At 32.4% G+C, this 13,016-nt stretch overlaps 1 protein-coding gene across 1 annotated transcript; it reads right to left on the minus strand.

Annotated features, from left to right (window-relative positions):
* Positions 1–3,880: 3,880 nt before the first annotated feature.
* On the minus strand, positions 3,881–6,284 carry LOC148599561 (uncharacterized). The gene is made up of 2 exons (XM_088558451.1): positions 6,155–6,284; positions 3,881–4,934 (listed from the first exon to the last, which is right to left on the minus strand). The coding sequence occupies exons 1-2, from the start codon at positions 6,171–6,173 to the stop codon at positions 4,450–4,452; spliced, it is 504 nt and encodes a 167-aa protein (XP_088414577.1). The 5' UTR covers positions 6,174–6,284; the 3' UTR covers positions 3,881–4,449.
* Positions 6,285–13,016: the final 6,732 nt, after the last annotated feature.

Genomic DNA, 13,016 nt, shown 5'->3' on the forward strand with positions numbered 1-13,016 from the left:
ATAAACATTTGTGAACTCATGCAGCTAAGGCTGTCTATGCATATCAATGAACATGACGTCAATTGTACAAATACATTTAGTATTTCGTGTACCAAAGTTGGGAATATTGGAAAGCATTGTATGAGACGTTTCTCGTTGAGAAGTCGTAAGACGATTTTCCAAATACTCGCCGAAATAAAAGAGTAATCAAGGGAACCAAGGTTATAGCGGTAATCAAAATAATATGATCCAGGGACAAAGACCAGATATGATAAACAGACACACACAACAAAGAATATAAAGTAACTAAAATCATACAAAGTAACAAAAGTAAATGAGCAACTCGGAGTCCACTAAAACTGGAAGCATGGACCAGTTGCACCGATAGGGTAAGCGTCCTCTGCTTTTTTAGAAACACCCGCCGAGTTGCTCATAAAAAGTCAAGTCCGGGGTAGACAAACGAGGAAAGGTAAACTATGACCCGTTAAATAAATCAGTTTTCATGATGCTGATGGATACATCATAACGATCCACGAGATCATGATGACGACCATAAAACTTCTGTAGTGATGACTTCAATCTTGTAGCAACATAACCCTGTTCCAGAAGCCCAAAACTGCCTAAATGATACGGCTACATGGCTTTTTTTACATTTAGTTTTATGTGCATTCAAATGTGGTTGATAGTGCAGAAAAAATTCTTTATTATGTTAAATTCACTTGACTCCTGGCACAACTCTTGACAAAACTATAGAGCAAGAAAGAAAGAGATAACTTCTAGCAATGAAACTATGAGTAGGGACAATCCTTGATAGATGACGTCACGTGTGCTTATCACTTATCGTTCATGGAACGTTTCATTATTTTTTAATCTATTTCCATAATTCCATATTTGCATAAAAAGATATTTAACATATTGTGATGACAGGAAGCTAAGGAAATTATACATAAAGCCTATCCAATCAAACTTGTCATTTTGATATTAAATATATGATAAAGTGGTTGTTTTCCTTGGTCGATAAGTGTAAGTTATTCATGGAATGTAAATAAGACATAATTTTAAGAATAGTTTCCGTACACCGTATAATGTGCCTTCTCTGCCAAACTCATCACATATCAGTCTGGCAAAAATTACATATAAATGCGTTTTGTTTAAATGGAAAATTATTTGTAAACATTGCAGAAAAACGTTTTTTTTTTGGCTATTTCAATGAAAGAAAAAACATAGGAAACCATAAGTTATGATGATTGACTAGGGAAATGACGTCGAGTAATAAACGAAGGACCTTGTTCATGCTCCAAATTTTACTGGATTTTGGGTTCATTTGAATGCTTTATTTCAGTCATTCTATGTTCTTTGTCATGTGCGTCAACATCCACCGTATATTCATTGACCTTTGATTGTATTATTTTGATTTTTGCTTGCGATCGCCATTGTATTGATTGACAATACTGTTTATCAAACGATGATAAAATTCACACATGAAAGGAAAACTAAGGCAGGCCGTAACTTACTGACTTAACGGGCTTAATTTTAGAATGTTAAAGAAAGTTTGTGATGTTCGCGAACATTTCATAGTCATTGCAGAAGATAATACTAAGTTTTCTCGTTTTTTTGTTTTGTTTTTTGTTTTGTTTTTTTGTTTGTTTTTGTTTGTGTTTTTTTGTGTTTTTGTTTTTGTTTTTAAATTTAATATAATATATCAAGACGGGAAAAACTTTAAAAGGACACTGTGATTTACGATAACTGGCTTATTTTCCTTTAACCGGAATGAATCAAGCAAAAGATTGTTGATGAATTATTTTACCTTCATTCACTCTCATCACAAGAAATGACGATCGTTACCTTTCGTTAATAAAAAAAAGTTTGAGAGCTTGATTTTCGTATGAATCAATTTTATTTTATTTTTTTTTGTTATTCGTTTGTTTGTTTATTCTGTTTATTTTATTTTTTGCTTTTTTGTTAGTTAGTTAGTTTGTTTTAAGGGTTTTTGTTTTCGCTGAATCAGCAATGTGTTTACCAGGCAACGTTTCGCCTTACTCAAATCCATTATCTCTAGTTGTCCTTAGATTTGTTCGATATGAATATATTTATATTACATGTTCAGGTCCTTTCTGCACCGTTTCAACTTCACATAAGACTTTTTTTATTGAATGATCGTAGATTTGGTTATTGTTTTATCTTATTGTAGAAAAAGAACGCTACAAATTCAGGGTCTGTAAGTCTCGATTTCATTTCATTTTTTACCGGACATTCTGATATAGGACATATTGAAATTAGAAGACCGGTCTACATTTTATTGTTTATTTCCGAGATATCGAAACACTGTATAACAATGCAAAATCTTTCATTTTACGCTTTGTATTCACTTTTAACATGTGGAAATATATATTGATTTTTTTTGTGTGTATTTTTATGCGAAACATGTTTTGCATTTATGTACTGAACCCAACGCTATGAAAATGATAAATATTTATACTTTTTGATTGTAGAATAGGACCCATACTTGTGAAACCACGGAGTCACATGACGAGAATTACAAACACTACTGGGTGTTGTAAATTGAAATATATCAATAACATATTCTTAAAGCAAACTTTTTCAGATTTAAGATATTCTTGAGTTTTCACAATATAATATTTTTTACTTTATGATCCTTGTTGTGTATGTCTGTTTTTCCATTATTGAAGTATTCATCTATAATGATACTCATTCTCATATGATAACTAAAAGTACTGAGTATTTCCCATTCTTTCTGGCCCATGCCCCTCGATCCATTTCTTATTGCCCAATACCCAATTTTGATTGTCAAAAAAACCATGTATATGTACACGTACTTATAAAGAACCTAATTAATATTATGGCTCATTATAACGCAGTTACCTGCGGTCAGTTTAACATGTTAAATATTTTGATTTCATATATTTTCCCATCAATGCTCTTTAACACTATACTTAGTCTTTTGGTTAAAATGATATGTCTCTACCATCTAAATTAAACTAACTAATTTGTTTTAATTTCGTAAAAAAATAGAGAATGCCCACGAAATCGCGTGTGGACACAGTACTAATTTGACGAATCCAAACAAAATAAGTAATCGTTGTAAAGGATCTACGATCATCTACCATACATCAATGGTGTAGTTTTGTTCGAATTGATTTAGTGCTTTAAGAAAAGTTGACCAATAACCTTTCAATGGGACTTGGTTGTCTTTGTAATTCATAATTGTTTTCTATTTTTGTGAGCGCAGCGCGCAAAAATATGTATTTGTCGTACTTGTCTTACGCATGTAAGCGTATAATAGTTTTTCTGTTATTTTCTTCATATTACTTATTTTTTAACCCTTCCTTAACAAAATATTTTTTCTTCAAAGTCAGGATCGAAATATTTTGAACAACCAAAGAAAAACAACAAGGCCTCGGATGTAAAATGGTGCGTCCCTGAACAAATGGACTTCGGGTGCTGATGTCTTTACATATAAAAAGGGGGAATGTTTACTTCGACATATTCCAAATGTGTGAAAAGGTCATTTCCCATTTGTGTGTGATTGATGATCCAGTCGTTTTTTTCTTTTTTTTTTTTTTTTTTTTTTTTTTTTTTTTTTTTTTTTTTTTGGGGGGGGGTTGGGGGGGTGGATGGGGTGAAATGGGAAAGAAGGGGGAGTTGGGTTGTATACCCCTCAATTTTCTGAAAATTCTGCACCACCCAGTCAAAAGGTTTAAAAAAACTTTGTTATACATAATTAAAAGAATGTAAGCACCTCCCGGACTGTGATCACACCTTAGCCCAATTTCGGGTTTCAGTTGGGACAAATATCCATGAACGAATTAAACGTAAACACACAATATTGTTATTGTCAATATATTCAAATATTGTCCATATTGCAAATGCATTATACATGTGTTTAGTAATCAAAAAACTTATTTAAAACAAATGTTTATAAGATGTGTAACAGTTTTATTATTTTATTGTATATTTAAGACCGTGTGGTGACCTGTAAAAGTGTTTTTGTTTGTTGCGTGGTTTTTGGTGGATGACTGTCTCATTGGAAATCATACCATATCCCCTATTTTTATAATTAAAATCAACTATTTCATGATATTCTTCAAGAATTTACAAACTTGAATATTTTGAATATGAAATTTGGTTTTTGTTTGAAATATTAGTTTAGACCGTAGGTGATCAAACATTTTGAAAGTTGTACAAATGCATTTGGATTTATACATTTTTTTCAATTGCGGCGGGGGTAAGTCAAGTATCGACAGATAAATGAATTGTAAAATTGTTGATTTAGTTTTGGGTCTAATCTGCTAATTGAGTTTTCCATTTCATTGCATTTTCTTTCCTATTTACTTTTAATTCGTGTCTTGACTGAATCATGTAAATTAGTACGACACGGAAATAAAGTTTTTCAACATAGTCTTCTATATAAATATTCCTACATAATAATATATTCTTCCAGCGTCAATATCATTTTTTTAACCTCTTTTTTGATTCAAAACAAGTCAAAATATCCAGAATGAAGATGAAAACTATGAAAAGGGAGATAATTAAAGATCCAACCATACCAATAGACTTTGAGGACACACGATCATCATGAGCTGATTTTTTTGTGGCCAAGTATCGCTTAGTCTCTTTTTTATTTACTGCTATAGATTTCGATAATTCTTCAATGTGGTCTCTTAGTTCTTGTCGAAGTTGTGAAGATGTAAGATTCCTACTATATAAATATTCCCATCTGTCATTTCTGGTCTCACATACACATGTCGGTGCGATGGTCTTTGTAATCTTGTCAGTTGTTGACGTCACGAAATTATCTTTAATTGAAACCATTGCATTGTCTGACGTCAATGCATATTCTGTAGTCATTTCAGTTTCCGACGACATGGTAGCTTCTGTAGTCGCGGTTGTTGTAGATACTTCACAGAGAACATCCTTCCTGAATGTCAGGGAATCTGAAGAAAAGATCAAAAGAAGCCGTACCTTAATATGTAATATTGATGCTGTTTCTTTTAAATTGATTTGTTTAACGTGTCATAGTTTTCCTTTTTTCCTCTTTCGTCTACCCCAGACTTGACATTTTATGAGCAACTTGGTGGGTGTTTCTCGTCGCAATCGAATATCACTTAAATTTCCTATGTTATACAGATTTATACAATATAAATGCTCAATACTAACTTCACTCGGTGGGTGTTTCTCGAAAAGCCGAGGACGCTTACCCTACCGGTGACCTGGTCCATGCTCCCATTTTTAGTGCAGTCCGAGTTGCTCACTTGCTTTTGTTACTTTATATGTATGATTTTAGTTACTTTATGTTCTTTGTTGTGAATGTCTGTTTTCAATGTCTGGTCTTTGTCCCTGGATTACATTATTTTGATTTCCGCTAGAACCTTGGTTCCTTTGACTACTCTTTCAAGAACTCTAACAACTAAAAATGTCGTAATTGTTCCATGTCCCTATGATTACGAATAAGGCACAAAAAGTGTGATGTTTTCATTACGTCCGGTTTTTTTTTGCAATTTCGTCTCGATAATGCCATTATCAAAATTATTTTTTATCGTTATACCAAAAGATGACAACAATGAAAATAAAATTGTATTTCCATTCACAGTATAACATTTAGCATCGGTCTACCTCAGCAATCCCTTTTGACGCTTGGTAGATCAAAGCAATATTTTTAGATGGAAACACTTTAAAGAAATTGATAGTGTATTCCTTATGTTTTCCAGGCACCAAAAGAAAGAAAATATATGCCATTAGCTATTTTTTTTACACTCTAACGCATTTATCATAACACATTAAAAATAAAAAAAAGTATGTGAAATTTTGACTGCTAAATCTCACTCTCCATGACTCACGGAACACGTCTATTTTTAATGGGAAAATGATATTGCACCTAAGTTCAGAATATATTTTGACGTTAAAATTCAAGTTTATCAGGATTGTATTATTATCAAATTATATAGATGTAAATTTCAAAAAATGAAGTCACTCTTATTTATTTGACACATGTTCCCGTTTTGTAGGTATAATTTATACTTGAGTATAATCATTCATATATACAGACACGGTTTAGCCATCACCCTGTTTGTGACAGACATCTTTTTCAATGTACGAATATAAGTTACAATGGAAGTCTCAATATCGCAAGAACGAAGAAAAAAATAATCCATACCTGTACCTGACTCAATCATCCAATGAACTTGATCTTTATTGTTACTTGATTGTACACCAATATAATTAATACAAATAACACTGTTAAGTGATGCCGATAAGATTATATCTTTATCGACAACCTCACCATTTCCCAACGTGATGTTTCTTTCCCATGAAATCCAAAATGTGTTGAATTGATTACATTTAAGTTCGGTATCTTCTCTGTCGTTGGCCAACACATTGGGTTGTATATTGGACGATGCATGAGTAGTAATCAATATTTCTAGTGAATAATTGGGATCTTGTTTAATTATTATACTGTATTTCGTGTTAGGTAAGACCGAATCGTTAGTTAAAACCACAGTCGCCTCGCCGCAACACTGTACCTTAAACACAACTGATGTTTGGAATGTGGTGCTGATTTTGTTTGAATTAATAATTGTCTCCTTTAAGGTATCATCGGGACAAATAGAAGTAAATAAAGAGTAAACTCTGCCTGAAATATATAATGCAAATACGTATTTAATCGTTTTATCTCATCTCCCTTTAGATGAATAGTCTTAGGTAACTCAATATTATAACAGACAGTAAGAGTAGCCGTTGACCTAACATCATGCAAACGTAAAATCATATTATATTTTTTATAATGTTATAGCTATAGAATGCTTTAGGAATTATGATTTCATGATATAATATGTTCAAAAATTAAATGAATGGGATACAGCATCACTTTTATAGAATGATATAAGTTGTGATTTTGCAACACAATTAAAACTAATTTTGTCTCTTACAGACAGAAAGCATTGTCTACCAATAAAATACATTGAGCTAACTTTCATTAACATCATTTAATGATATTTGACGTTACTTATCCTGCGGTGTACCTGTTCAATGCTCCCGCTGTGACATCTATGGCAACACCGCCTGCATTAAGTCCAGCGCCCTAGACCACTCGACCAGCTAGGCTATATAAAAATATTTTCAGACCTTTCTATACGTTTATATATCTTTCCTGTATCAATCAATACCGCGGAGGGAACGACCAAAAATTTGCTTCGCAAATTTGACAGTTCTAACATCGTTGGGAAATTTTCAGACCTTTCTATATATATATATGTATATAGATAAAAGCATACCTTTTTTGTATTTGCATAAACCAATATTGTATACCCTATATAACACCCCTTTATAAACCATACTAATTGTATAGTAAAAATATGATATAATGAACATGACATGTCAAAAACAGTATCACATGCTGTATCAACCCTCGACCTATAACACCCCGCGGGCTGGTGGCCCTCGGGATAATATAGGGGTCTTGTGTATATATATCACCCGCGGACTGTTGACCCTTGAGGTGATACAGGAGTCTCGGGTTGACACCGCATGTGAAACAGATTTTGATATGTAATATTCAGTATATAACAGTTATATAAAAAGACCCTATATCGACGGTCAAATACAAATATTTTACTAGTACGTAAACCAATACTTTCATCCTTTTTTTGTAAATGGTAACAAATATATAATACTATTTATACAAACGTACCTTCTGAAGAATGAAATGTCTAAATATTACTAAAATGATAGTTGACCTACATATCACAATAATTTAGTACTGGACAACTATTATGAACTGTCACATGTTTATTTAATGAATGCATTCAATTTCTGATTAGATTATACGCTATAAACTAATTTGGGTCCGTTCACGCTGAATAATCCACGTGGCCTAAATAGCAAGTTAGTTTATACAATTGAAACAATGTTGATTTTTGTCAACAAACTAATCAAATGACAGGATTCTCATCAAATTAAAATATTTACTTATGATGAAATGTTTCCTAAATGTTGGTTTTTCATAATTTTAGATTTGCTTTGAAAAATATATAAAAGAAAACAAATTACTAAATCTGATATTGCTTACTTTTAAGAGAAAAGGTTCAAAGAGTAATCAAAGGAACCAAGGTTATAGCGGTAATCAAAAGAATGTAATCCAGGGACTAAGACCAGACATGGAAAACAGACATACACAACAAAGAACATAAAGTAATTAAAATCATACATACAAAGTAACAAAAGCAAATGAGCAACTCGGACTCCACTAAAACCTGGGAGCATGGACCAGGTGCACCGGTAGGGTAAGCGTCCTCTGCTTTGACCATTTATATTGTATAAACTATAAATTTAATTGATACAATTGATCAAATATTTCAAACAGGCATTTTTCTAAATTTGCACATCATACGGGCATTTACCGAAATTTGCTCATTTTAAAAAAAGTGTTAGCGAAAAACAAATACATGCAATGAGTGGTTAGTACACTTGACTCGACCAAATTATATATACACCAAAATATTGTTTTTAAAATCGTGATGAAGAGAAACCCACTCAGTGAAAATTCTTTGAACTTCTACAGAGAATTTAATAAAAAAAACTATGTCAGCTTGTTGCATGAAATGTTGTTTTATAAAACAATTAAAAGAGATAAAAACCTCTGCCATGGTCTTCGATCAATATTTCTTTTAAGTGTTCCATAAAACATTATATCAACATTGTATCACATTCACTGAGTTGTCATTAATGTTAAGTATTACAATTAGTATTGAGTGTCTACTCTGTCTAACGTACCTTCGAGAAGAATACAAAGTCCATAGATTACTAAAATGTTCGGCGTAGAATTGACCTGCATGTCCCGCCCATTAAGTACTGGACACCTTTTGACTGTCACATGCTTGTTTATGCCGAAATATGTCTTAATATTTTGATTTAGAACTACCTTGTTGTCATTAGCGTTAAGAGCTTTAAAAGCACCTAGAATGTTACATTAGCCTTTTCAGCAGTTTTGACTTGTTAGGATATTTTACCAATAACAGTAACATTGTATGGTACAAAAAGATAATCTCCAATTTATGCACAAACACTTCCTTGTTCAAATATTCCCACGATGAAAGTCAGTTATAATATTGAACATAAATGCATCAATGTCCAAACGTGCCACTGCCTTTTCATCTGTGCGTAATGAAATGTCAAAGTTACGTGATTACTTCCGTAAAGACTGTATATAATTTGCGAACCATTCAAACTATAAGAACGATAGAGCACATTGATTTTTTATCCAAAATGTTGGAAATATATTTGCAATTAAAAACGTAGTATTGGTAATCATAAAGTTTCAACGAAAGCTTCCTGTAGTAAAAAAAAACACAGATTAATTATTATTCGGAAACCTGAAAGCCACCTACAACGGATGTATGACAGATTATTAATCATCCATTAACAAATAGAAATGACAAATGTCTTGATCAGGCATGTACATAACGATTCTGCAAAAATCAAACGACTTTCAAATGTAAATAATTCAAAACAAAAGTTAGACATGTTAAAGAAAATATTCCTACGCCAAAGTTTAATGTTTCAGAATTCCTAATCCACAAATGATTCAAGTGCATTCACGAACTATGATAAATGGACCGACTGCAATATTCAAATTGGTTCTGTTTGGAATTGTATACATATAATTTCGAGTTTTCAATTTTCGTTTAGGAATTGCAAAATCAACTGACCATTAGAAATATGTAGTAATGAGATGTACATTTTTATTAACATTTATGTATAGCTTTTTTTATTGAATAAACCTTCCATTTCCCCATTTCCAATTGCCACATTCCTAATACCCAATTACCCATTTCACAATTTAATACATGCTCCCCAATACCGAACTTGTTCTCTAATCAAACTAATACATAGTAATTATTGTTTATAAGTAACGACAATAATTATTTTACTAGCTCGTGTTCGTCTCTTTCAGTACAATGAACACGAAGAATTGATTATTTTCTTCTTGTTAAACAATATTTTAAATCACACATAAACCATTATTTAAACAATGAATGTCTAATTACTTCCGATTCTCCGTTGGCCATGCCCCATTTCCGCATGACCAATCGTCTATTGTCACATTGCCAATTGCCTCATATCCTTTTAAACGGGAAACTTTTAAAAATTGGCGATGTAATTTCAAAATGGAAAGATGCAATATCTATTGATGATTAAGGGTATTGTTTTTCTAGGGTGTAATTATCTACTTTCATAGAATCTGATCTTTCTTTTTTTCGCCATGAAAATTTAGCGACCCTTATTTTTACCTTCGTATTTACGTGAATATTCTTTACGTTTTAAATGTTACTTATTAAGGAAATATGCTAAGTATGAAAACAATATTTGAATTTATGATAAGCTTTTTGTTGGTCGCATTTAGAATATTAGCAATTTCTGTTGAATCAATGTTCTTATTGTTCAAATTGTATTATATCTATATGTAATGGAAGTGACTTTAATCTTCTTAAATTTACACATGGTTTTGCTATAATCACGTGATTATCATATGATTTCGTTATGGATATAAATAGTAGTGAGCTGAGCTCGGTGTTTTACCGTTAACTGTTGCGTCTCTGTATGTTACATATGCTTAATGTGTTTGAAAACGAGATTGAGTTAATAACACATGAGTAACAATCGTCGCAATGATTGGTCAATTCAGTAGGTATTTAGTATTTAAGGGAGTTCATCGGCGCGGTTTATCGCTTCTTCTATAGATAGCCATTCAGGTGTGAAGCACACCGTCTCTATGCTGTAAAACTGTTACAGTCTGCACGTTCTTTGCTCTTAACTTATCTACGTAACATTCCGAGAGAATACTTTGGTTTAGATTTATTCGGACCTTTCGGCTTCTTTATACGCTAATTTATCATGAAATTATTTATATTTCTGGTTTTCTGTCGAGCTAAAATTATGGCGCAGTGAACAAACGTTTAGGGTATTAGTTAGTCACTTCCAGTTGCATTGTCATACCGGTTAATTTTGAAGTTATTAAGCGTTATGCGATATGTACCATTGTTTCATAGCAAAGGCTTTGTACTTGGTCAAATAAACTATGTATTTCTAATGGAGGTTTCATGTAGACAGTGTTACAGTTACAGAGCCCAGTGCACGAACGTACCACACAACAGGGTGTCTTAATAAGGTTATTTAGTCTGAATATAAGTAGTTGATATAGACACGTAAAATCTAGAAAAGCGAATACATTAGTGAATGTTCGAACATTTACCATCATTTATTAAACGAATAACACACTACTTATATGGTTAGATTGGTATTGCTGTTTTCTTAGTCAGATTTCAAAGTGTTAACTGGCTATTTTCACTGAGAATCTTGTACATACAGAAGACTCCCGTTTTATTTAATTGTAAGCCATTATTCTTAAAATGTAGAGAGTATTTTTTATAATTATATGTATCAGACTTTGATGGTAGGAAAGAGTTAAATAAAAAGGATACTTTGTTTTTTTTTGTGGGGTTTAACGCCCGAGCAGCAATATTTCAGCTATATTCAGGCGATGAATAGTTAGTGGATGATAAAATGAACTTGAACACAGTAAGGTTTTTAACGTGCAAGGAACGTGGCATCTTTCCCAACACGGTGCGAACCTGTGGTTTGCGGTCAGGTTTTCCGTACTATAGCCTGACAACTTCAGCATGTAACATACCAGGGGAAACCCATTCCACAACCTCGGCCACACAACCCAGTTGCTCTGTGGGCAGAGTGCCCTAGCCCCCGCCTAAGGTAGGTTCTGAGCACTATTTAGTCGCCTTTTACGACAAGTTTAGCGCTGCTGCAGGCCTATGTTTTTGACACCCGGACCTGCACAGGTCAAAAAGCACCCTAGTATAGCATGGATTTATTACACGATGGTAGTGTACTCTTGTTTTGTATATGTATTTATCTCTTGTTTGAATTATTTTGTTTGGGACTGAGCGAGGCACTACTCTTGGCACTTGGTCCATGCTCCCAATTATTGTGGAGTCCGAGTTGCTCATTTGCTTTTGTTATTTTGTATGTATGATTTTAGTTAATTTATGTTCTATGTTGTGTGTGTATGTTTTCCATGTCTGGTCTTTGTCCCTGGATTGCATTCTTTTGATTACCGCTATAACCTTGGTTCCCTTGATTACTCTTGGCCTTTTCAACTTCGGACATCGGGACGGTGTCGCTGATGAATTGGTTTTTATAACAGGGATATTTTATTCGAATGTTTAATAAGCTGTGTGTGTTGGCGAAATATTATTTTATTAATCATAAATTTCTTTTCACTTAAAACGTGCCATATAGCTAGACCGTACATGCAGTGAAGTATTATAGTGTATTAAAGTATAATGAGTAATTGACAGATGTATAAATCATTTTGAAAATTTCATTGAAATTTGGAAGAATATCGTGTTTAAAATCATCTAGAATTAGATGTATTAAGTGATTCTTTTTCTAATATTACTTTTTATTCGTTGTTTTCTTTTAATTTCATTAGTTGTTTTAGTTTATCCAAAACACCAACTTTCTTATATATGCTTCGTATCTCATTTTCGTAATATTTGAAACCAATTTTTATGTTGTTATGTTCTATTTGATATCTATTCATTGGGTGTCAGTGTCATAAATGTATCCATGATCAATGAGTAAGATTTATGAATAAACAGTTACAAAACCAACCCAAACGTAACATATTTCTTTTTAATATAGTAATTTCATCAGTGTCCACTACTCATTATTTTATTAACTAATGATCCTATAAAATGTCTTTCCCATAACCGTGTGTTTTATCTATTAATTATAATGATATCATTTATTTGCCCCAAAACACGTTTTGAATTAAGATAAAAATATTGCAACAACATTTAACACCGAACAAACTTTGAGTGATCAAATAATTACGGTAATTATCTTATTTTAGAGTTACAAAAAAATATTTACCAAACTCCACAATAAACGCCATGAAATTCCGTATTGTCATAATTCTATTCCTCTGTGGCAAAAATTCCTTT

Source organism: Perna viridis, chromosome 13 (assembly GCF_037379345.1).
Source record: "Perna viridis isolate PV_CMFRI_1.1 ecotype Kerala chromosome 13, ASM3737934v1, whole genome shotgun sequence".
Classification (NCBI taxonomy): Eukaryota; Metazoa; Mollusca; class Bivalvia; order Mytilida; family Mytilidae; genus Perna; species Perna viridis.